This window comes from Oryzias melastigma, linkage group LG20 (genome assembly GCF_002922805.2).
Source record: "Oryzias melastigma strain HK-1 linkage group LG20, ASM292280v2, whole genome shotgun sequence".
Taxonomy (NCBI): domain Eukaryota; kingdom Metazoa; phylum Chordata; class Actinopteri; order Beloniformes; family Adrianichthyidae; genus Oryzias; species Oryzias melastigma.
In genome coordinates, this window is record NC_050531.1 from 8,783,259 (window position 1) to 8,808,706 (window position 25,448).

Here is a 25,448-nt window from a genome sequence, read left to right on the forward strand (position 1 = left end):
TAAAAAAGAAAAAATGTTTGTTGAAACAGCTTGGATGTCAAATGATCAACAACTTGGTCATAAAGTGCATAAATGCAAAGTGGGATTCTCCCATTCATAAATTTAGGTCAGTTAAAAAGCTCAAAAGACTCTAAAGGAGGAAGTATTGCGTCTAAACATGACCGTCTTTAACTATTCAACACTACATCATTTAAAACCGTGAAAAGGAGCCGGATCCATGCAGGTTCTCATGAATGAAAGCGGAAGACCGAACATGAGAGACTGAGTGACTGTGCACAGAGCTGTGATTGACTCAGCCTGGTGTGGAGGGCCACTCCAGAGCTGGACAGAAATAGCAGCCATGCTACAATCCCTGAAAAAAGAGGAGGCCGGGAGGGGAGGGGGTTAAAGGGTCAGCTGTCTCTGGGGCACCGATGAGGCAGAAAGACGGAGCAGCCAAGACGCGCAGAGGGAACCAAACAAACGGGGAAAAAAAATCGGACTTATTTCACCAGAAACTCAAAATGCAGAGAGGAGGAGGAGATCGGGAATAATTCATCTTCAGTGAGTAGAGATTTGCATTTTGAATGAGGCCGTGTAAGAGACTGCATTTATTCATGAAAGCCTGCATACTCTCTTAAACCTACAGTGTTTTGTACAAAATGCAGTGTAAATGTTTAATTTACAATGAAAGTTTCTGAAGATGTGCAAAAAATTCTTTAAAACATTTTTCTCTGATGGTGTCAGAATGAAACTCAGGTGTGCCTCCTTCAAATTGCTGTAATTTCTTTCTTATTTACAACAGTTTAATGCCTTTAATTATGCAAAAAATGTGAAGATGCTTGTCTGTTTACCTTGGCAGCTCTTTGCTTAGTCAACTGTAGCTGCAGGGACTTGTGTGCTCTTTAATTGTCAGTATGTGTCAGTGGAGTCGGGTATCTTTCCTGCTGCTTCACAAGCGACATTTATAACTCAGCCACATGACAGCTGTTAAAAAGCACCTCAGGACGCGCTATTACTAGAAATGCAAATTGATACCTACGCACAAAAGGTTTAGTGACGAGGATCTAAGACTTTAACAAAAACGCTCCCTCTAAAGCCTGATGGCTTTTTCACTAAACTTCAAACTGTTCATTGAAACGATTCCTCAGCTTGTAAAGAGACCAACATAAAAAAACATATATAATTAAAGGTGTTTTAAAATGTTGAAAGTGAGTACACGTGCAGAAACTACTCTACTTTACTAAACTCCTGTTAACTGAAATGTGTTATCAATCTGTCTTTGCAGAGGAAAAGAGGAAGTTATTTGCAGAGCAGAGAGACAACGCTGTCGCCCATCCCAAGGAGGTCGTGTCCGTCTCAGTCAGAGCCATTTCTGCGCTTTACATGTCTAAAGTGGCAACTCAGGACTCGGCACGCAAACTTTCCAAACCGGTAATCAACTGATTGCTGTTTTTTTTCCTATTTTCATTTAGCAAAGATTCATAATTTAAGCTGAGTTTTGATTTTTATAGCTGACAAATGTGATTAAAAACATTGAATCAATTGCATTTTTTATACCACAATAGAAATGTATCTAAATATTAAAATGAATGACGTTTAAAAAACGTAATGCAATGATCCATAAAGCCTTCTAAATGAGCCACAGATGACTCGCCATGAATCAAACTTAACAATGACAAGTGAAAAATGCAGCCTCATTTAGGATCACGCATCATATGAATATTACAAAAATGATGACGACAGGAAGTGCATGAGATCTAATGGAGCGTCTTTCCGGTAATGAGCTTAATGTGAAATTAATTGGAAGTGCTGATCAAAAAAAAAAGAGAGATCCAGATAGGCTTGCAGAAGTGCATCAGAGGAAGTTATTCCAGGAGGAATTAAACGTCTGATGCAAGTTTAAGAAGTTTAGAGAAATCTCAATGTACCAAAGTGTGTTAAAAATGTGAATGAATTACTAAAAAATAAATAAATAAGTAAATGAGAAAGGGTGAATGAATGGACAATTCTAAAATTTCCACTGAAATTTAATTGAATCACATTATATAGTATGATGTGACATAAATATCAGTCAGTAGTTGCTGCAGAGGCTCTTAAAACACAATAAAATAGCATGCAGTGAGGCTAAAACCACTGTTCTATGCAGGAAGAGCAGAGGACATTTACATCTGGAAAAAGAACCAAACTAACCAAGGTAAGGCAACGCACTCCTGGATTGTTGGCATGAAGATGTTGTTGTTGGTTTGCATTGTCTCATACATGTCTAACAAAAACCAAATAAGTGCAACTAAAGTGAAAGACTAAACCAGACTAAACTGTCAACCGTCATAACTAAAAGCTGGTATGAAGTTGAGGCGAGCTTCAGGAGTTCAGCTAACCCATGGATTGTGGGAGTCTTCAGGCATGTTTTGGCTCTTGTAAGTGTGTCAACTTTGGAGCATGTTTTTTGGGGGGACAGTCACAAGAAGCAAACATTAAAAGTAATGTTTTGTTCCTCTAAGATGGAAGAAGACTCCCACCAAGCAGAGGTGGAGGACCTTCCCAGGGCATCCTCTCAACCTTTAGAGCCGTTGCAACTTTCCAGGGAAACATTGTACAAACAACGGCAGAAATGTGAACTGAGGAGGCTCCTGAAGCACACTCACCCAGAGCTGAAGATGGTTGACGATTTTGTGGATGAGGAGTTAGCTGAGGTTTGGAGCTCGGAGGAGGTGGCAGCTGGTGAAACTGGATACGAGGGAGAGGTCCTTACAAGACGCCTGATATTTGAGAACCGTGCACTCGGTGACAACGCACTTCCTTCCACCCTTAAGATCCAGACAGCTCAGGGAGGGGGGGAAAGATGTGATTTTAACAAAACTGTTTTAGAGCCTCAAACTGAGAGAATCCTGGAAGATGATACATCATTTAATGCAAATCTAGAACTAAAAAAATACAGTGAGGAAGACTTGAAAAGAATAGACGTTCAAGCCACTAGAAGGATATTTGAGAATCAGTCCCAAAGTATATCTAGGCCAAACCAAGATGGGTCTCAGGGGAAAGTTTCTATGTTTGGAGACGAGGGAAGTATACTTGAAAAACAAAACAAGCAGTCTGAATGCAAAGAGAGGGAACACAGCGGCGACAAAAGTAGCACCAACAACATGGAAGAACAGCTTCAGGTGTCGTGTAATGATGCAGTCGCTCAAAGAAGTGGCCTCTCTAGTCATGAAGTGGTGTGCAGTGGTGGAACACTCACCGAGCAAGAGAGTTTTTCTGATTCGGGAAGCCAAGGGAAGATGATAAAAACAAGTGCTGCTCTTTTTTTAAACAACCCATTCATCTCAGGAAACGTTGAACAGCAGAAATCCTTTGATTCAGAAAGCCTGAATCACCAGAGCGTCGGAGCGGAAGACGGGCTGACCGTCAACGTCAAGAACAGAACCAGTCTGTTTGAATCTATGCCGTTTGACAAGATCAGACACCAAAACAAGGAGGAAGTTGAGACACTAGTGGAGAACATTAAAGAAACTTTGAGTTTCCTTTTCCATGTGAAAGCAATACACTCATCTGGTGCCATTATTGAGGTGAACGAAACAATGAAAGCTAAAAGAGCTCCATTCCTACTATCAGATAGTGGACCTCAGATCGACTACGATGACGTGACGGAAGGTGGTGCCCAAAACCTCATCCTTCAACTGCTTCCCCGAACTAACCTAAAGCCTCAGATTACTTACTTAAAGGAGGATAGGGAAGGACACGTGCAGGCGATGGTGGTGGATGTTCCCCATCATCAGCATCAGTTCTCTGCAAACAGAGACACCGAGTTCAAAACTGCCAACATGCTTCAGCTTGTCGAGGACATCCTTAATCAAGACAACTCTCTGAGGAAAGGATTAATCGTTCAGGAAGATGCAAACAACTTTACTGAAGTTGTTCTTTACTCCCTCTACAAATACTTTGATGAGCAAGACGTGAAGAGTTACATCCCTCCACAAACATCAGACAAGGAGAGCGTGGAAACCATCGATGACTCTCTTAAAGATCAACAAATCTGTGCTGAGTTAGACATGCATGGAGTGAAGGGGAATGTAAAACTGTTCAAGGATTGCATTGAAAAGGGCGACTTTGAGTATTTGAAAACTCTTCAGGCTGGGTCTGCTGTTCAGGAAGAGGAATGTTCTGAAAACCAGAAACTAGCAGGACATAACGGAGATCAAGTGGATGAAAGTAACACAGAATGGGTCCCTGTGGATATCAAGAAACTAAAAAGCATGTTTTCTAAAGACAAAACCAATGTTCAGGATGCTCATATGTCATCTGCACATGTTTCTAATGTCTCATTTGCAAAAAGTCAATCTACAGAAACCAATACCAGAGAAGGTTCCAGTGTAGAGGTAAAAAATGAGTGTGGAAGCCTTGCACAAGAGGAAGCTTTTTGCTCAGTTGTGCCACAGTCGGGAGAGCAGGTTGATGTCAACCAAGCTACATTAATGGAAGAATTAAATACTGCCCAGCAGGTTTCCACTCTCCAAAATGCCATTCATGACCTCCAACAGGCTACAATTGAGGCCAAATTGTTATATCAGTCACTACAAGAAACAAAAAAAATCCAATTGCAGGAATTCTCTGATAAAGCAGATGTAGAACCTCTAGGCAATTTATCTCAAGATGTTGGGCAAAAAGTGGAGTCATGTACAGCAGCAGGCTCACACGAATGCTTACCATTGAACATTATCACACGACAGGATGAAATGACAAAGACGGACCACGACGACGAAAAGTCTGAGAAAGGGCAAATCTATGAGGCTAGAAACAAAAAGGACCAAGTTGACGACGTGATCCTGAAACAAGATGATCAAGCTGACGTAACCTTAGAAAGCAGTTCACGAGTATCACCCTCAATGGACGAGGAACAGGAAGCTGTTCTTCAGGGAAAAATGCAAGCAGCATTGGAATCCTTGGAAAGGTCCAACATCAACGTCACAAGAGGAGATTTTAGAGCAGCCATGATTTACAGAAACTCTCACAAACCGTGTCAAGCAAAGCGACAAGAGCAAGAAAAAGAAAAAGTTGTGACAGATTCTAAATTAGCTCAAGCACCATTAAAGCAAGGGGCGTTAGTAGAAAACTCCCCACATGACGCTAACAACAAAATGAAAGGACAAACAGATCCCGCCTCGAGGAAATCTAAAAAAAGTTCTGGTCCAAAACCAGCCATCCCGCCCAAACCTCAACACTTAAAGCAGAATCAGTCAACTACCCCAAAGAAGTCTAACGAAACCCAAAACAAAAAAACAAGAAACAAAAAATCAACGTCTCAATCTCCGAAAACACCACAGGTGTCCATTTTAGATGAAAATAAACAAAGTAGACCAAATGACAGATCAAAGGAACATCAAAGACATGAGGTTCTCAATGAACCTGTGATGTTCCAGCAAACCAAAATAGATCCAGTTCAAAGTTCAGCTATCGCTTCAGAAAGCAATCAAACAGATAATACTATCACAACCGGGCGACCAGAGATGAATCCTGCAGTGGAAAAGCATAGCTCCCAGAATGCAACGGGAGAAGATAACAGGAATAAAACTGATAAAAACCAAACAGATTTAAAGGGGGCAAGTCAAGATTCAGGTGGGAAAAAGGAGTTTTCCCTGAAGACTGCTCCACCAAAACCCAAAAGACTCAAAATTTTCCAGACTGAAGACAAAGTTAACGACTCAAAGCCAGCGCAAAGTAATGTGGACCCATCACCTGACACTTGTAGACTGATAGAAATAAAGAAAGACGAGCAGGAGGCGGAGGTTAAACAAGAAGGCAAAGTTGAAATGAGAGAAAAGGCAGAACAAATCCAAGCAGAGGAGAACTGCCGTGAAAGGCTGGATGAGATCGTGAGAGGGAACATAACGGCCGCCATGGAGATTTTCGACAACTTGCAAAAGCAGGAGCAGCTGCAGAGCATTCTCAGTCGGGTTGAAGAAATAGAGAAGGACACGAGCGAGGTCGATGTCAGGGCCCTGAGGAGAGCCTTCGAGAGTGTCCCTGACTGGGTTGTGAGGCCTGACAAGAGAAAAGAAAAAAACAGAGAAGCTGAGAACAAGGACAAAAGGCCCGCCGTGCCTCGAGAGAAAACTGACAGCTCCTCCTCAATGGCGCATGTTTACGGCGATCTTGAGCGAGCCAGTGCAGAAATCATGAATTTAAAAGAGCAGACGATAGCGAGACTTTTGGACATAGAAGACGCTATCAGGAAGGCGCTTTACTCAGTGTCCACGCTGAAATCTGACTCCGACATTGCAAGTTTGTCGTGTCTTTTAAGGGAATCTTTTGGGCGAAAAGCATCTCCTGCTGGCAGGACGGGGTCACAGGGAGCAAATGAATGTTACAACATCAGAGAAATTCCGGTTGAAACATCCTCTGCATCCCATCAACAAAGCCCTCCATCCACACCTTCGTCCATCGCTATTCAGTCACAGGAAACCAGACTGTGCCCCACCTGTCAGCAGAACTCAAAAGAGGAGAAATTTAGGACAGCAAAGACGTTAATATGCAACAGCCCCGCACAAGACAGAAGAATGAACGGCAGTAAAAGTGGGCAAAATCCAGACACACCAATCTCCAATAGAGAGGTCAGCGTGCTGGAAGTGCAAACTGACCGTGATGGGAACGGCGTCGCTGCAAACTCAAATCACGAAAAGACGAACGGCTCAGGAACCCACTTTTACTCCTCAAAAACTGTCATGGCTACTCAGCCGGAATCCATAAATGCCACAAGTCAGGCAGTTTTCAGTCCATCCACACACCAAGTTTCCACCTATCCTGAAGTTCAGCTGCCAAGAAACCAGATCAGCACCTTTAAACCCCAGTGAAGACTTACACCTGCAGAATTTCGCCATATTTATACAGTACTTGAGAGTGTAATAAACTTTTGCTTGTGTATTATTTGCCTGTGTTATGTAACATTTCCCACATTGAGTCTCCGTAATTGTAGTTTTTAAAAATCTTACTCAGGAGCTAAATTTATTTATTTATTTCTGATTCGTGCTTTTTCCTGGTTAAAAAATACATATTTTTCCCGTCTCATCTTTGTCTTATTCTTTTCCTTATTAGTTCCAATCGGCCTCTCATGAGATGTGCTCTGCCTGTCAGAAGCCCGTTTATCAGATGGAAAAAATCACTGCGGACAAATACATTTTCCACAAAATCTGCTTCTGCTGTAAAAAATGCAAGAAAAAACTAAGGTGGGATGAAAAGATATCTTCACTCAAATCAGAAAAATTCAGATTTTATAAATTTATATTGACTTAAATGCTGCTTAATTATTTAATCAAAACCTTTATGATTTGTTTTTAATGATGAAACAATTTATACAAATGTGATTACAAAAAAGACAGCTTTTTCAAAGTGAAATCGCAACCACTAAATCAAAAATATAATGTACATTTACACATTTTTAACTAAATGATTTCAGTTTTTTACACCACCTTCTCATAATGTTCTGCTCGTCTTCAAACAAATGTTTCATAAATGTATTTAAAATGCAGAAATTACACAGTGAGAAGAGTATCTTAAGCATTTTATTTTAAATTTTGCAGATTCCTTTGAAGCTGAAAACATCCAGAATTACTAATGTATAAATTATTAATTGTGCTGCTTCATAAAACACGTTCAAGTAATAGTGCTGAAAATCATCAACTTAATTTAGCAAAAAGACTGACTTTTAGTTGTACACTTACAGAGAAAGTACCATGAGAGATAAAAGGAGGTTATTTTTTTAAGCATAAAATACTTAATCCATTGTTGGCTTTTTAGTTAGGTTTCATTAGTTTTTATATCACATCTTTGGACGATTAAACTTCTCAAAGCCACTAGACTATCATGAGTGTACACACATTAATTCCTAACAGTATTTTAAATGAATAATGGTACAGTGAACAATAAAAATTCATTTTCCAAATATACATTTCATTTTTTAACGTTGTAGGTGAAAAATTCTGTTTCCTCCAACTATAAACCACCATACAACATGAATCCTCTAGTATCAGTATGAAATGACACAACATGCACGTTTCTCTTAGGAACAGTTACCCTTTAATTAAGCTAAAATGTTCCCTGCTGAGCTTGCAGGTTCATATTGTTAATAGACAGCTCACATATACTCTGAAAACACTGATTTATAACTTTAAGGAACATTAAGGTGGATTATTTGCATGTCCTCTTGATATTTTTTTCTAATATTCTCCTAAAATACATTTTAATGAAAGTATAACAGATGTTTTCAGTCATTAAATTCTTAAAAAAAAATAACAAGTTCAAAATTTATCCAAGAAAGACTTTTTTAATCAAAGTCAAACAAAAAGTGTGTGGATAGGGCTAAAAGCAACACCTCTTGCCTTGAAAACTATTATCTAAAAAACAAATTTGCATGGTCTTCAATCAATTTATTGATTTCCTGATTAATAATAGAAGTTTCTGAAGAATGTGAAAGTTGTGGTTCTTTCCAAATAAAGTGTTACTAACAGTGTACTCATCTGTAGCATGTACAGTTTCGCTCCCTTAAATGGAGAATTCTACTGCATTTTTCACTACCAACAACTGTTCAAAGAAAAGGGGAATTACGATGAAGGCTTTGGACACACTCAGCACAAAAACCGCTGGATTTTGAGGAATGGAGCCCCCGGAATGACGGATGAATCTGAAGCATAGAGAGGCGAGTACGCTGGCTGAGGCAATACTTTAGTAATCTTCCTCTTTATACAGTATGTGACTGCATGTTGTGCTTCATTCAGCAGATGATGTGATTGGGACCAGGAAGGAGCTTGTCAAATGATTGCCTTTGCTTTTTATACTGACTGATCATTAATGTTTAGCTATTTCACTGCAGCTGAGTGTCAAGAATTTCTAAGAATTTCTAAGAACTGCAAATGTATGCAGATGTTTACACATTTAAAATTCTGGTTTTGTAAGATTTATAAAATTAAAATCACACTTTGGTTGGCTTCAACATCATATTACTGTAACAACTTTAAATAAAGGTTTTTGGAGGTTTGGTTTAACCAGAATGAAAAAAAGAATCTGAAAATAATAGTTCCTTTTGATGTAATTTTATATTTTTGTGTAATAAAAATGAAATGTATGTATAATTTATGTTGTCATAAATTCAAGAAATGTGAAATTGACTAATAACTTTAAACAATAAAAAGGAAATTTAACCAAATAAAGTTAGTTTTTATTATTCCAATCTGTTTTATGGTCAGACAGACGAAGTTCAGACTTAAAAAGCTAAATGAATAAGAAAACAAGTTTGGAACTTTATTGAACTTTCAGGGAAACATCATATGTCTTAGTCACAACTGTCGAAGAGTCGTAGACCGCTCAGCCTGTAAAGAAAAAAGGAGCATTTTTTTCTATCATGTTGCAATGAACATTTAAAGTAGGTGAGATGCAGGCGTATCATACGGATTTCTCTTTTTCTTTTAACTCCCAAATCCTGGACGCTTTGCAAAGAGTTCATTAATGTTGCTCAAGTGACTGTTAGAAATAAGACAATCTGAGCGTGGTCGCCACCAGCATCACCCGCACGTCTCAAGTGTGTGTGACTTCCATAACCCTTATAAATACTTCACTATACACGTATATCACATGCATGACAATTGAGCGTTCTATTTTCATGACGACCTGCACTCCCATTAGAATGCATTTTATTGCACACCGATCTATAGCTCACGTTTCTTTTTACAATAAAAGGAGTTTAACAGAAGAAGTCTCGTTATTAGATTTGGAATAGAAAAAAATAGAAAAAAAAAACAAAAAAGGGGGAGTTACTTTGTTACTATAGCTTTATTAATCACAGCAAATAAATACAAAATTCAAAAAAAAAATAAAAAAAACACTTAAAATATAAATGACAACAATGATTATTGTCTATGTAGAGACTAATAGCTGAATTGAAGAAAGATCTGCGAAGGCGCTCCTTCCTGCAGCGAGGTGGTAAAAGTCCAACACATTCTCACTTCCAACTCATCATATATGGACGACTGGTTCGGGCCCCCTCCGACGTTTTGAGTGACTCCCAACTTGTCGTTTTTTGACGTGGTGGCTGTTCCCATTAAATTAGGGTTCTCCAACCTCCAGGCTGTGAACCGGTTCCAGTCCGAGGGCCACAGACAGGGAAAAAATGCATACTCTAATCTGGGGTCCCCAACTGGTACCCTAACCCGTTACCAAATCAAGTACCGCTTCCTGAGTGTTCGGAACCCGAGATTTCATAAGACCATCAAAGCACATCAAAGAACGACAAGTTGGGGACACCAAAAATGTCGAAAAGTGATGCAGAATGTGTGAAAACCATATGTGACGAGTCGAGGATGAGAGTGTGTAGTAAAGTCTCCTCAATGCAGAAGACGATGATGAAGAGGATTGTCCATGATGGAATTCCGCTTTCCATAACATCCTCCTCTCCCCAACCACAGACTCTAGAGGACATTCCAGAACAGAACCGGATCTCAGTCTGCACCAGTCTGTCGTTGATCCTTCCACCCTCCCAGCAGCTCAGTCCATAGAAGAGGACAGATGCAACAACGAAATCATTAAAAAATGCTTTAAGATTTCTGCAAACTCAGAAGGACCTCTAAAAGATGGAGAAGTTGTTGTTGCCAAGCGACGACAGCTGTAAACGATACACTCGGAGACCCAGAAGTGGTGGAAAACTGTCCAAAAAGGAGTAGCAGGCATGCCACTGCACTCATTACATATTTAAAAAGTACATGTCTACCAAAAACAGGTTAATAATATAGCAAAAAAAAAAATATTAAAAAAAAAATCCCATAAGCTATGAAGCTATGATACCTGGCAGCATAAAAGTTTGGTTCTTCTCTGACAAGTGTCTCCAGACTGTCAGGTAAACGTTCATGTTTAACTTTCTGGCTCCAATTCAATCAAACAAATATTTGTATTGTAAAAAAGGTTATAAGGGCTGTGCTAATGTAATTTAGTAGTTTGTTTTTTTATTAAAGGAAAGAGCATTAACCTTTTGTGCATGATTGTACCTTGGCAGTCTGTTTACACTTTGACAAGTCATAAAAGCCCAGTGATTGCTCGTTTAAACATTAACTCAGCAGGATGAGAGTTAAATGCAGAGTCAGTGATCGAACTTCACTTGGAATCAAATCCGTGGAGACAATCAGCTGCTCAACATGAGCAAATTTGAGCAAATCCTGAAGGAGATCGGAGCGTTTGGTTTGTTTCAGAAGCGTCTGGTGGCTGCACTCTGCATCCCCAGCGTATTTGTAGCATTTGATGTGATCTGCCAGGTGTTCACTGGCATGAACTTTCCTCACCACTGTAACACCGACTGGATCTTGGAGGGGGGACACAACCTGACCGATGAGAGAAAACGAAATCTCACAATCCCTGTGAACACTGAGGGGAAGTTTGAAAGTTGTAGCATGTTCACACCTGTAGACCTGGATCTAGAAATCATTGAGAAGTACGGACTCAACAGCACGACGAGCTGCGTTAATGGAACAGATTTTGAGGCGCCAGAAGGCAGCTCCAGTATTGTGACAGAGGTAAGAGGAACTTGTCAGTGAAGCTCACTTGTTGATACCTTTAAAAGGCCACCAGTTTTTTAAATATATTTTTTTTAATGATTGTACTCTTGCTTTAAATGGAGATGACTACAATGCGTTTTTTAAAGAGCCTCACTTTTGCCTTTAAAAAATGTTACCTGTTTAACTCACTAAAACCAGTTTGAATGCACTTTTGGTCAGCTCAAGCCCCGTGAATAAATCATAAAGTAGCCATAAAGCTAACACATGCATTTAAGTGACAAACCTCTGTCTTTGACAGTTTTTCTTGTTTAATTTTCCTTAGAAATTAGGGATAGAAATATACCTAATTTCCGCAGAAATTAGGGGTATAACAATTCATTTTACCAATGATTCGATTCATATCGTGATTTGTGATTGTCGATCAGATTTCACACTCGATCTTGGTTTGTTGAGAACGGTCTGATCAGTAAAAAATCAATCCAGGACATCTTTAGCTGAATATTCAACCAGTCGGATTTAGGGATAAATACCTGGTGCCAACATTAAAGGTGGGAATCTTCAGTTACCACAGTATTTAATTATGATTCAGAAGGCAACAACTGGATTATAAAATGATTATTAATGCACCCCAGATCTATATATATATATTTTTTAAATATTTCTCTTTACTAAAATACACTAGGCTAATATGACTTCCTTTTCACACCTGAGTGCATTTCTAAGTAAATACAAGACCAGTATACTTGTTTATCTTCTATTAAAATTCTGACATAAAAAATATTTTGTTTGATAATCAAAATTCTTTCACAGAATCAATTCTTCCCTCAACTAAACAACCCTAAATAAGATGTGATCATTAGACCAGCTTTAATGAAACGCTCTTTAACTTACGTCAAACAAATGAAATAGTGTCTAGCTAACCGCACATTGTGATTTCTCAAATTTGTTTAATTTTGCTGTGACATAATTTTCACCCCCCGTGACTTTTATCCAATCGATCCTCAACATTATAATAGCCAAAATGCGTCCAAACAGTCGCTTTAAGTGATGTCGGGGCCGGTCAGATGACGAGATGCACTTCAAAAATGTCAGCAAGAAAATCGCTTTATGCTTAGTTCTGCTTGTTACTTTGACTTTAAGTCATATAAATGTCTAAATTATCGATTATGTAAAATTCATACAACGATTCAGATTTAGGTGAAATAATATGAGACGAATGTGTTTTCTCCTGCTGTCAGTTTAATCTAGTGTGTGAAAGGAGCAGCTTTATCGAGGCTTCACAGTCCATCTACATGGCTGGTCTTCTAGTCGGGGCATTTATCCTGGGGCAGATGGCTGACAGGTAAAGAAAAAAAAACACATTTTTGACACAGTGGAATAAGAATGCATTGTGTGCCTTTTAAATATTGCTTATATTGTTTTTGTCAATGTGTAGGTTTGGCCGGCGCTTTGTGGTGCTGCTTTCCCTGCTCATGCTGCTGGTGTTCGGCGTAGGCTGCGGTTTTGCACCTGATATCTACGTATACATCGTACTCAAGTTTTTTTGCGGCGTTGCCATTTCTGGGATTGTGGTCAATGCTTTTGTCATAGGTGAGTAACATAGTCACACCTTCACCAGCGTTTTTTTACAAACACTCACACTTGGAGGAAACCATTTTTCTTTATTTACCTGAAACAAGCATGTTTAGTACTGACGTCATCTTTCTGGTTGGTTGACTCCCCAAAGAATGATGTGCTGTCTTTTTTTCATGGGTTTTACTGTCTAAAGGTCGGATCCATTCTGCTATGCAGGCACTAAAACAAGTACAACAACTGCTGTAAAGCCATCAAAAATGTAATAATTCCATTGCTACATTCAAACCATTAATGAAATTGATTAAAAAACATAAAATATTTGATCTGGACGCCTGATTTGGGGGCCTGGTTAGTTACTATAACTACAAAAAGACTTCAAAGTCCGACTCCAATTATCTTTTGATCTATTTTCAAAGCGTTCCCAGTGGGTCTAAATTTCTTTTTAAAAAAAAGTAATTTTCTGGGAAATAGTTTCTGCAGAGCAGCAACTAATCAGAAATGAACCTACGAGTTGTGGGTGTCACTGTTTGCACAAAGTTAGCCTACCTTAATTGTTTACACTCTTTCATTAAGAGTGCAACAAAGATGGCGAGCAATGCTGGAGCCATCCAGCCGTACAGTTTGGAGCCAGATGCCCGCTCAGACGAGGAAAACTAAGACATTAATGGATCGATTTGACAGGATGAAATGGGATCAAGTGAAACAGGGAACTTGAGGCCTCTCAATGTAAAAACTGCAAACTTTTTAAACAGCATTGTATAGTCTGCTCCAGATTCACGAAATTTGATAAAAGAAAAAAAAATGTTCTTTACATTTGTCCTCAATCATGAGAAAAGTCCTTTAAAAAGCAAAAACACCGAAAAAGAAACACAATTTGCATTGATTTAGGTCTTTACAGTGAGTTGGGGGCCAGATCTGACAGCAGGCCCATTGTGTCGGTGGCCATCACTACAAAATTTACTACAAATCCCATCATACAGTGCGTCAGCTGCCTTGCTGCCAATATATGCAATTTAATAGATAAAATATCATTTTGACAGGATACATTTTATGGAGAGCAAAACCTTTTGGGATATTTATAAGTTTAATTTCTTATATAAAATGACAAAAGTAAAGAAATGCGAGGTTTTTTTTCTTTTACAATTTACTTTATTTCTAATTTGTATACTTTTGACAAAATATTTTTCTATAGACAGCAAAATGTTGAAAGTTATTTAATGTTTAAGTTGATTTATTTTGGTATAATGGAACTACCTGCCTGTTTGTATTCATAGTTATGTTTTTTTTTTTAAATCTTGTTGTTAATCAAAAATGATTTATCTGCTTGGTGCCCTACCTGAAGTGTGTTTTGGATTTTAGCCCTGTGTGTGATTGAGTTTGACACCCCTAGTTTAACTAATCACAAAATTTAACTGTAATACTTCGTTTCAACCTGTAGGGGGCAGAATACCAACAGTTTTTAACTATTTTTAAGAGTTAAACAAGTTTATTTTAATTTGTCAAAAATGTGCCAATTGATAGACTTTTAAACCCCCATTTATAGAGATCAACAGACAAAGAAAGTTGATTTAGGGTTTGGTTATCCTTTAATTTACGTTTTTCTTTGTTTTAATAGGTGGAGAATGGAGTGATTCCTCAAAGTTTGCCCTCTGCACCATCATCTGCCATTCTTTCACTCCTGTTGGGCTGATCCTATTATCGGGTCTTGCCTATTTAATTCACAACTGGAGAATCCTTCAGATTGTGCTCTTCAGCCCTCTGGTTCTAGTCCTCCCCATCTTCTATTGGTCAGCAGCTACTCCTGTCACAAACATGCTTCCAAGATAAAATAACCTAAAATGCACCTCAGAGTTTTTGATTGTAGGGTTCTCTGTCAACCAGGGTCCTTCCGGAGTCAGCTCGCTGGCTCATCACTCAGGGGAAGAAGGAGGAGGCCATCAAAGCAGTACGGAGAGCTGCCAAAGTGAACAAGAGGAAAGTACCTGAAGATCTCCTAGACAAAGTGAGCTGCATCCTACAGACGCTGACAAACTCAAAAAACTATCTGGATTTATAACAACACTTGACTTTATTAGCTGGAGGATGAAGTGACGACCAAAAAAGGAGCCATGCTGGACATCTTCAGAATATCATATCTGAGGAAACGAGCGGTCATCATGAGCACCGTTTGGTAGGTGTTCGCTTGTACCAACCAGGACTCTGCAACTTGTGGCTCTTTTACCCCTTTAGGAACATACTTTTTAGCAATAAAGGCGCATTAATTAAGCAAAACAAAACAGTCAGATACGTCAAACTTTATTCAAGTCATTCACAAACAAGTAAATAAGTTTCAGTCGGTCAGGATCTGGACTACGGTAGCCATAATGGTCCAAAAATCCATCAAGCGGTGCAGCTTTGACATAGATCAAGGTCGTACCAAAATATTTTGACGGATTTTTGAGCACTGCATAGAAAACCAGTTTCATCAATTTATACATAAGGTGTGCCGGATTTTAAGGTGGACTGTCCATTTTTGAAAATAAATCATTTTAAGTGTGCCTTAACGTTTAAAAAATACCACAAGGGTAACTTATGGTTAGCTCCAATTTGATTTCAGTGTGTTATGTTAACACATTTATACCAAAGAAACTGTCAAAATGTATAAAATATTTCATATTTAACAAAAAAAATTGCAATTTTTATCTTTACGTTTGTCCTTACATGCCAAAAACACAAAAGTTCCTTTATTATTATCATGAAAATAACGACATATACACAAATTAGTGTAAAACTTTCTTATGGGTGAAATAAAACTATGTGGCTTCAAGTGTTGAAGGTTGCAGACTCCTGGGTTGTAACCACATTTCCAGCATTACTCATTTCTAATGATGTCCCCAACATTCAACAGGTTTGCAACTAGCCTCATGTACTACGGACTGAGTCTGAACGTAGGAAACTTTGGTCTGGATATTTACCTCACACAATTCATTTTCGGCTTGGTGGAATTTCCTGCACGCATCGGCATTTTGCCGCTTCTCCAGCGCTTTGGGAGAAAAATCTGTCAAGGGGGCGTGCTGTTGTTTGGAGGCTTAGCTTGTCTTGGGATTCTCCTTGTACCGAGAGGTATGTCTCAGTCTAAATGTACTTTTCTTTCATTAATCAAAAGCAAAATTCACTTTTTTTCCCGGGTCCATCAGATCTTCCCATCGTAGCAACAGTCATAGCTGTTTTGGGGAAATTTGCCGCCACGGCCAGTTTCGCCACAGTCTATGTTTATACTGCAGAGCTGTACCCAACTATTTTAAGGTAAACCGGAAAAATGTAAAATTATTTATCAACTAAATTTGAGGTTGTAAATGTTTCTATTCTTAGGCAGAACGGCGTTGGTCTGAACTCCATGTGTGCTCGTGTGGCGGGAATCCTCGCTCCACTGATCCGGCTCCTGGAGGTTTACCATTTCACCATCCCCATGCTAATCTACGGCATCATCCCTATAGTCGCTGGAGGTCTCTGTGCAATGTTACCTGAAACTTGCAACGCAGAACTACAGGACCTTGCTGAAGTTAGGTGAGATTCTACATCATTTCTCAACACACATATTTCTAAATTAAGAAAAAAAATAACAATAAACGTTTTTCTTTTTCAGCAAACCTATCGCTGAAACTGCAGAAAAAAGTTTAAAAGAAAAGAGCACCAAAATGTGATTTGGTTTTGCCTTTTCAAAACTGTATTTTGTTACACTTGTTGTTATTTCTGTCACCCTCTTCTGTATAAAAAAAAAACTAAGGTGAATAAATTGACAAACCCCATATATAGTCAATTTATTGAGGGTAATACTCCAAATTTGTCACTGTTTAAGATGGATTTAGCTTGGTTAAAAACCCGCCCTAAAATTGAGAGAATTTCTGCTACATTTTCATCTTTCAGCTTCCAAAATCTACCCATTTTTGTGGTATATTTATTTTTTAGTGAAAGTTTAAGTTTCATAACATTAATTTTCTTAACCTGCAATATCCCTTTCGGGGTCGCCAGAGCTTGTCCTGGCTACTGTTGGGCCTGGACAGGTCGCCAGTCTTGTTGCAGGGCGGACAACTACTCCCACATGACTTTCAGAGTAATCGAGTAACCTATGAAGCATGTTTTTGGACTGTGTGAGGAAGCCGGAAAACCATCCATGCACAAGAAAAACCTGCAAACTTTCATTGAGGCAAGAGTGCTGTTCCACCGTGCAGCCCACTTTCATAACATAAAACAGTTATTTTCCTTCACTTTGTGATTATTGTGCGTTTATTTCTGTGCATCCAGACTATTTTACAAATAAATCTGTTTCTCTGGGTCTTTGTGGCGTTTAAATAAGTTAATCCTGCATAACTATTGGAGAAAAAAGGTGTATATGGCTTCTTACTAAAGCAGTTTAGGAATTGTTCATAGACATGCATGTGGTTGCATTCTGAAAGATTAAAGTAAAGCTTGGCACCTTGGCTTTAATTTACTCACCTCAACAGTGTTCTGGGAATTGGGCCAAACAGAGAGAAGCTTGAAGCTCCATTGGGTTCACCTCCCTGCCAATCAAAAACAGATCCTTAAATAAATATGCAAAAACTTGAGCAAAATCAAAATTATCTCTCACACTGTTTTCATTGTAGAAAATACAGGGGTTTTTTTAATTCTTGAAATCTAGGAATGTAAAAGATATTCGATATGTATCAAAAATTAACCGAGCAACTGCAGTATCGTTTAAAAACCACAGATATGAACAAGATTATGCTGGTTAAAAAGGTATAAAATCAATCAATTTGTGGCAAACTGCAGTTTCTCTTTCTGTTTTATTTTGTTACCGTCTTTGTTTTATGTACATGGGATCCAAAAAAGCGGATGCCCAATCATAAGCTTGCTTTTTCCAAGTCAATATCTGAATACATTTCTCTGTCAAAATACCATGCATTATTATTTATATCTTTAAATCTAATATGAATAAGAAATATCTAGATTTTAGCGTTTTTGTTGAAAGTATCAAGACATTTATTGAATTGTGTGAGAGGGAAAGATCCACACTCCTATTGAAATCAGAATGTAAATATGTTTATATTTGATGTGAATACTTCCTTCTACAACCTGCAGAAGTCTTTGGTGAAAATGGGATATTTGGAACTTCATGGTTTGGGAAGGTCTGAACCGTCCAGATTAGGCTAAAACTCGTCACAAGGTGGCGCAGGTCGTCCTCACTTTAGGAATTCTTGAGCTTAACTTTACTGACTCTTCAGTCCTGGAGAAAAGTATTGGCATGCTTGCAGTTATATCAGAAGACTGCTCCCTATACAAACGTTTTGGTTTTTACAAGCTTATTGTGTTTGATTGAACTGAAACAACAACAACAACAAAAAAAAAACACAGGTGAAACCTGACAAAAAAGAACAAGAGAAATTTGTTACTCCAAATTTCATGTGATTGGGGTGTCCAAATCCAGGCCTTGAGGGCCGGTGTCCTATATGTTTTAAAAACCAATGTGCCATTAAAGCTCCTTATTGGCTAAACACACCAGATCCAGGTAATTAGCACCAGATAAGGCAGGATTACTGGAAAACCAGCAGGAGGCTGGCCCTCGAGGCCTGGATTTGGACACCCCTGGATTAAAATAACAGGTATGGGCAATCTCACTTGTAGCCAGTTTGCAATATGTTGTGTGTTACGAAGAAAAGAAAGAAGTGTAAAGCGGCCTACAAGGCCTTCTCCAGAGATATTAATGTCACCATGTCCACTGAGCGCAATATCAAGAGGTTTAAAGCCTGTTAGTGTACTGTAAACTCTCTATATCTGGATGGAATTAATGGAAGACTAAAATGGTTAAATGGTGGTTAAAGAACCACGATTAACTTCCAAACACGCTGGTGTACAGATACATCAGTGTTGGCTCACACCGTCTCCAAATGAAGAGACGCTATAGGAGGACAATGCCATTAACACAGAAAAGAAAAAAGCAAAGCTGGAGTTTGTCCAAGCTTATGTGACAAAACCACAATCCCTCTGGGAGAACAGCTTGGTACCAGACGGGTGCCAAATTGTGGCCCGGGGTGCCGTAGACCACCTGCAGTCAGATCTAAATTGGAAGAAAAAAAATCCTTCAAAGCTTAAATTTTTGTCTTAGCCAAATATAAGATTAAGGGCGCCAACAATAGTGTCCATTTGTGTTCATTTTTGCCAGATTTGATTTGTCTTTTCAGTTTTTTTGTGTCAGACCAAAACAATAATGCAACATTTCCAAGTACTTTTGGACGTGACTGTTATCTTCTTTCACAAGGAAAAGTCATCATAACAAGGAATAACGCAAGATATGAGCTTCTTGCAACGTTAAACTCCCTGAGGATTTGGGGATGCGCCGGATGGCAGAGATTATAAAACATTTCCAGAATTGAATTTTGCTCTGTTTTACCACTAATGACTTCCTGATTTTGGTGTTCCAGTCTCATCCTCAATGTTCTCTCAAATGTACCCCTGCTTTTTCTTTAATATTCAGTAGCAGTCAACTATTAATAGAACATTCAACAGAAAATTTCTTATTCATAAATTCATTTTCTGTCTAAGATCGTTCACAAATCAAAATAAAAATATGAATAATCATTCAATATTAGAGGTTCTATTGAAAATATCGACCTTTCAATTAAGGAGATATTACTTTAATAGGTTCTATTTTCCCTGATTATAGCGTTAGCATTAGCATAAATTAGAAGAACACCTTAAATACCTTCATTATCAAAGAAGCAGTACTTCAGTGAAGTACCTTTAACTTTTCATCTAACTATGACCGGGTTGTCAGTGAAAAATAATCCACGACTCATTTAATATCATCCATAGGAGTTTGGGGAAGCAGCTGTGGAGCATGCAGGCAGGACTACTGATATTTGTACTTTGATTTGTGAACAATCTTAGAAGGGAAAACAAATACAACCAGGTAGGACATAAAATAAAATAAATATAAAAATTACAGTTACAATTACCTTTCCTTATTTACGTAAAATTGCTTTAAACAGCATTCAGCTGTCCGTTAGTCTTATGAAAAATACAAATTAACTATTGTTTTTTTCTCCTTTTTGGCAAAAATAAAAACAGAAAAAAAGGTATTTTTTCCCAAAATATTACAGAACTTTTGATAGAAGTTCACCTCCTTTCAAAATAAGACACCCTGTATCACATAAGTTTATCTCGATGCAGCAAGTAATGACGGTGATTAAAAAAAATTCTAATATACAGTTTATTTTATTATTTGTGGTGCATCTCTGCCAGCAATTCATACATCTAACCAAGATTAAATCTGAGCTAGTTCAGTAATACTTGTTGTATTTTGGAATACCAAATCCACTTTATATTGTTGTGCATATTAATTACAAAATTTCCCTTTTGATTTTCTGTGGTAAACAACACTAGGAAATCTGTTTTAGTTTGACTTTGGTGAACTATGAGAACTGCTTGATGTATTTATTTCTGGGGCATTGTGGGTAATGTAGTAAGGAGCCTCACGGCGTGATACTACTGTCCTTCAACTGCTTTTTAGTGAGTTGAGTTTCTTTATTTATCTTTTAACTTGAATTAAAAATAATGTATTTATTTTCACCAGAGAGCAACAACAGAGGGAGAAATAAGCCACAGGTTGCAACCATAGACTGTAAAAATTAATGGACAAAGCAAGCACTGAGGTCCCCCATTGGAAATGCATTACTTCCTCTCCTCGCGAAAGTAGGCCGCCGCTTTCACCGTCAATTCCTGAAATGGATACCGCCATTTGCAAACAATCTTCAGCGATTGGTCTGAGTCATAGCTGAGTCATGGAATCTACAGGAAGTACTGTCGCCAATCAGGAGTGAGATTATTGCAACCGTCTGCCTCTTTCCATGCCTTTACCATGTAGCCGACCGCGGATGTAAACACAATCCGTGAACGAAAGATACACGGATTAAACACCTTCAATAACGGCGGCTCGGGAGAATGGCTTTTTAGGTTTCGTTTTGATCACGTGGTCAGAAATCCTCCGGCTCTTTTCTTAATGACGTTGTTCCCGGTTAAGGTTAGGATTACGGTTATGGTTAGGATTAGAAGAGCAAATTGTTCGTTTGCGGGGCTGTCTGTGATGCTCAGGCCTCCACCAGGGGACGTGTCAAACGTGGAAAACACATTTTAACACGTTTAGGACCGCGCGTATTATATGCACGCAAAAACCGGTTTTTGGCGTATATTATACACGGTATTTCCCAAATCGTGGAATATGTATGCATTTTACTGAGACTGGGCTGATTGTACAAGTCACTCTTGAAGCCTTTGAGGAAGAACCATTCCAACGTTTGATTCTGTCAGCGGTCCTTTTGGATTTACTTACATTTATTCCTTTTTGTCGAGATAAAAGGAGCATTTGGGTGACGCTGCTGCAGACCGGCGCGTGTCCCCCTCGCGCCCGCGCCGCAACTCGTCTCTTTACATGCGGCCACGTTAGTCTGATCAGATGCACGTGAGAAGTGCTTTCAGCGGTATTTAAAATAAATAACCATCCTAACAAGTGAACAGCTGGATCTTCTTTCTGTTTGAAAATACGATCAGGTCCTTTAATGTTTCTCTGGCGCTCGGACGGCTGCGTCTAATTCAGGCTGAAGCTCTAAAGTTCGGCGAAAATAAATCTTTGGTTGGTGATTTTATGCGCATATATGCAACTTAGATTACATAAGCTACAATCAAAACAGTGAAATAAAGAAAAACAAACATTAAACAAACAATAAAGTCCAAACCACATAACCTCCGAGTGAAATCTATTTCTCCAGAGTAAATCCTCATCTAAAACTGCTGCATCGGTACATTCCATTGAGGAAAACAACAGTAGAACAATGACTGGTAGGTACATTGTTGAATTGTAAAGTAGGTGTTAAAGGGTCTTTTGACGGAGCCATTGATGAAGTCTGCTCCCATTGGCTACCCGTCATCTGTCAATCAAACCCCCCAGACGGTCGACGTCAGACCCACAAACGCTTATTGAGCCATCTGATTGGTCAATTTATAACTCTAATAACTTGTGATAATGGAAAAAAATCTTTAAAAAAAAATTAGGATTAGAAAAAAGAAGTTAAGCAGAAAGCAGCAGAGGAAGAATGATTATTCTGACATATAAAATGACTGAGAAATAACTGTCTGTTTCTCAATGTAAGTCAATGGGACTTTGGCCTTTTTGCAACCCAGTGGTACTTCCTATATGGAACACGGAAGTAAGGGGGCTTGCTTCGTCCAGTTATTTTATATACAGTCTATGGTTGCAACCCCTGTTCTAAACCATAAACCGGAAGCCACTCCGCACACTCGCCATTTTGAGTGACGTCACGTGAAAAGGGTCTATATTACGTATTACGTACTGCGTAATGCGTATTAACAAGTAATTGAGCGTCGTATTAATACATCATATTATGTATAATAGTGTAGCGCCAACGTCAGCTTTCGCAGAGATTATGAGGCATGACGACATCTGATTAGCAAGAAAAACCGTAATAGGGAGGCGAAAAGCCTGGACTCATTTCAAGTGTAATCCCAAGATTTATATTTCGCAGGGAATTGTAGCCGGAAAAGAAATAGCTGGCAAAATGGCCCAACTGGAACACATAGTCAACCAAAAAATTGCTGCTTTTAAAAGCAGCCTGACGAAGAAAGAACTGTCCGACTTCGCTAACTACACATTGAGCGAGCATGTGGCGGAACTACTAGCTCTGCTGCGGATGGATTTGAAGCCGATGCCCATGGAGGAATTTCTCGACAGGGTTTTTCAGCACATTATCCCTCGTCAAAACAGGACGACACTTCTCGACGGAATCGTGTTACCTACCGACGAAAACTGCGAGTCGTACAGAAAATCTTCTCACCTCATGGAAATCCGGAAAAGGCTCGGGTATCCCTCCGCGGACGACTCTTCCCGCCCCCGAAAGGAGATCCGGAGTCCCAGCACAGGTGACATTCATCAGGGTGTTTACATTGATGAAACAGAAAGCAAGCTGTTGTATCTGCAAGAAATGTTTCACCTAATTTTCAAAACTGGACCTTTGGCTGAGCCAAAGCCCAAAACGAAAAAAACTAAAGCAAAAGGAAAAGTGGAAGCTGGAGCAGGGCTTGAGAGAAAATCCTCAGATAAAAAGGCGACCCCCAGGGAAAGCGTTTTACAGACTGAGGCTCAAACATGTAAAGAAAGTCCCTCTGTTACACAGAAAAAGGCAAAACGTAGAAAACGACGCAGACGTTCTGATAAAACAGAACTGCCAGAAGCAGAGAAAAAACTCCGGCCTTCCAAATTAAAACGCAAAACCAAAAAATCAAAACTTTCAGCTGCTAAAACTACACAGGAGTCTCCAAAAATTCAACGGGAGACTGCAAAACCCAAACCAGCAACTGAAAAGTCCCAATCACCTGCTGTAAAGGTCAAAAAGCAGCATGCAGGTCAGACAAAAGCACAGGAACCTGAAGAAATAACTGTCAATAAAGCCAATTTGATACCTATTGACATAAATCGAAAACCATGGATTCCTGCTATGAAATCTGGGATTGAAACAATCAAAGAAAAGAAGGAAAAGGTAAAAGTGGTTCTCCCAAAAAAGAGAACTAAAAGCCTAAAAACACCTGCAAAAGTAGCAACACAGACATATGTTACAGACACACAACTTCAGTCTGACAGTGTATCACCAAAGACTGAAGAACAAAAAGGTGCAGACACACAACTAGATGATAAAACGTCCAAAAAGTTTGATGGATCAACAAAACTCCATAGGAAAGTCGGACAACTCTACTATAAAGATATTGAACTTTGGAAAGAACGTTTTTATTATCCAGTAATACACCAGAGTAAAGTCACACCAAGCCAGGATAAAGAAAAGCAACTTCTGGATGAAAAACCCCAGCTCCAGAAGGAAGAAGCTAAAGGTGAACTTGGTGTTGCTATTATAAAACCGATACAGGATTGCCTAAAATCATGCTTCACCATCGTAAGATCACCATTTAGAAGAATGAAAGCTCTGGGAAAAAAACTAAAATTATGCACTGCAACCAAAATAAAGAATATATTTAAACGAAATATACTTAGCAAAAAAGAAAAGACAGCGGCCAGACAAAAAAAGCTCGAGGCTACTGAGAGGCAAGTCAGGGATCCTGATACAAAACCTAAGACCCTAAAATCGTGCATTCCCTCAAGGGCAATAGTAAAAGTAAAAGAATGTAAAAATTGGGCAAAAAGGCTAAAATCATTTGCTGCAGCCAAAATAAAAAAGGTATTTCGTTTAAGTTTTCTTGTCAGAAGTCTAAAGACAAAGGACACAGAAAATGGCCCTGCTAATAAAAAGCAGAAATCAAAGTGCCTAAAATCCCCATTTTTCACCATAAATTTGGGAATAAAGAAATTCAAAAGTCAGCAAAAAAAGCTAAAATCACTTGCTCACACCCTAATAAATTACGCACAAAAGCACAATTTATTTAGGGGAAAAACAGAGCCAGCGGTCACAGAAAGTAAGCCCGAGGGTACAGAAAGAGCTGAACAATCGGACATATGTGCTCAGATGAAACAAGGAATTCAGAAGAGGGCCAAACAGTCACAGTTTGGGGCTGAACACACAAGTCCAAGTGTTGCAGATTCAATCAAGCCACCTGTCAACAGTGAAAGTTCTGAGGAGGAAAAATCCAAACAATCCTTCACTGTTGAGAGGAAAAGAGAAACACCTCCACAAACTCCAATCCTTCACAAGGAGCAAGAGTTAAGAACAGCCGTGGAATGGTCAGTTTCTGACTTGGTTTCACATGTTGTTTCAAAGTCCACCTTAACTGAGACAGACTTTGACATGACACAGCTTGTTGAAAAAATATGGGAGACAGTCGAATGTGAAAACATTAAGTTAGACTGTGAAGACATTTTGACAGATCTTTATAAGCGTGTTTATAAGGATCTGATCAAAATGTGGGAAAAGCCAGATTATATTGTCATATTGATGGAAATTGATCCCCAAAATGTCAATACGATTGCGGCGGCAATCTATAAAAAGTATCTGACTAAACCACGGAAGCTGAATGCTGTGAAAAGATTCTTAAATTTTTTTCTATGTTGTTCCTCAGAGTCTTCTTAAGTTTCTACTTTTTCTTACACCAAAAAAAAAAAAAAAAAAGTAGTAGAGTAGTAGAATAGTAGGCCTAGTAGTATTTCCTTGCAATAATAATCTAGTAATTATGCACAGGACAATACAGTTATTGTAGACACATGTAGGAAAATGTTTTTTAATCTTATTCAATTAAGTTTTTTGTATTGTACGTTTCTTTTTATTGGGTGGTGGGATGGAGTGGGGGGTTGTAGTGTAGTAGAGTAGAGTAGTAGGCCTAGTAGTT

The 25,448-nt window shown here is 38.8% G+C and overlaps 2 protein-coding genes and 1 long non-coding RNA gene across 7 annotated transcripts in view; 2 read left to right on the forward strand and 1 right to left on the reverse strand.

The window, feature by feature from the left end:
• LOC112151084 (LIM domain and actin-binding protein 1) overlaps positions 1-9,154 on the forward strand; it is a gene marked incomplete in the record, with an annotated part of 12,617 nt that extends 3,463 nt beyond the window's left edge. Inside the window, 5 exon segments of the mRNA XM_024279742.2 lie at positions 1,268-1,413; positions 2,129-2,176; positions 7,072-7,202; positions 8,499-8,671; positions 8,754-9,154. Coding sequence (XP_024135510.1) covers positions 1,268-1,413; positions 2,129-2,176; positions 7,072-7,202; positions 8,499-8,667 — 494 coding nt within the window.
• LOC112151087 overlaps positions 1-22,991 on the reverse strand; it is a 78,180-nt gene extending 55,189 nt beyond the window's left edge. For 2 of the 5 annotated variants that reach the window (XR_002920072.2, XR_002920070.1), the window contains exons 1-3: positions 22,918-22,991; positions 17,565-17,629; positions 14,933-15,043 (exon numbers count right to left, since the gene is read on the reverse strand). This is a non-coding gene — a long non-coding RNA (uncharacterized LOC112151087). Of the gene's footprint in view, positions 1-3,698; positions 3,769-11,203; positions 11,340-13,182; positions 13,308-14,932; positions 15,044-17,564; positions 17,630-22,917 lie in introns of those variants that run through there. The other 3 variants (XR_002920069.2, XR_002920071.2, XR_002920068.1) reach the window with 3 other exon arrangements.
• Positions 11,123-17,353, forward strand: slc22a13b (solute carrier family 22 member 13b). The gene is made up of 10 exons (XM_024279746.2): positions 11,123-11,531; positions 12,752-12,855; positions 12,949-13,103; positions 14,704-14,875; positions 14,970-15,090; positions 15,164-15,258; positions 15,976-16,190; positions 16,265-16,373; positions 16,440-16,634; positions 16,714-17,353. Exons 1-10 carry the CDS (start codon positions 11,157-11,159, stop codon positions 16,769-16,771), a joined length of 1,599 nt encoding a protein of 532 aa, XP_024135514.1. The 5' UTR covers positions 11,123-11,156; the 3' UTR covers positions 16,772-17,353.
• Positions 22,992-25,448: the final 2,457 nt, after the last annotated feature.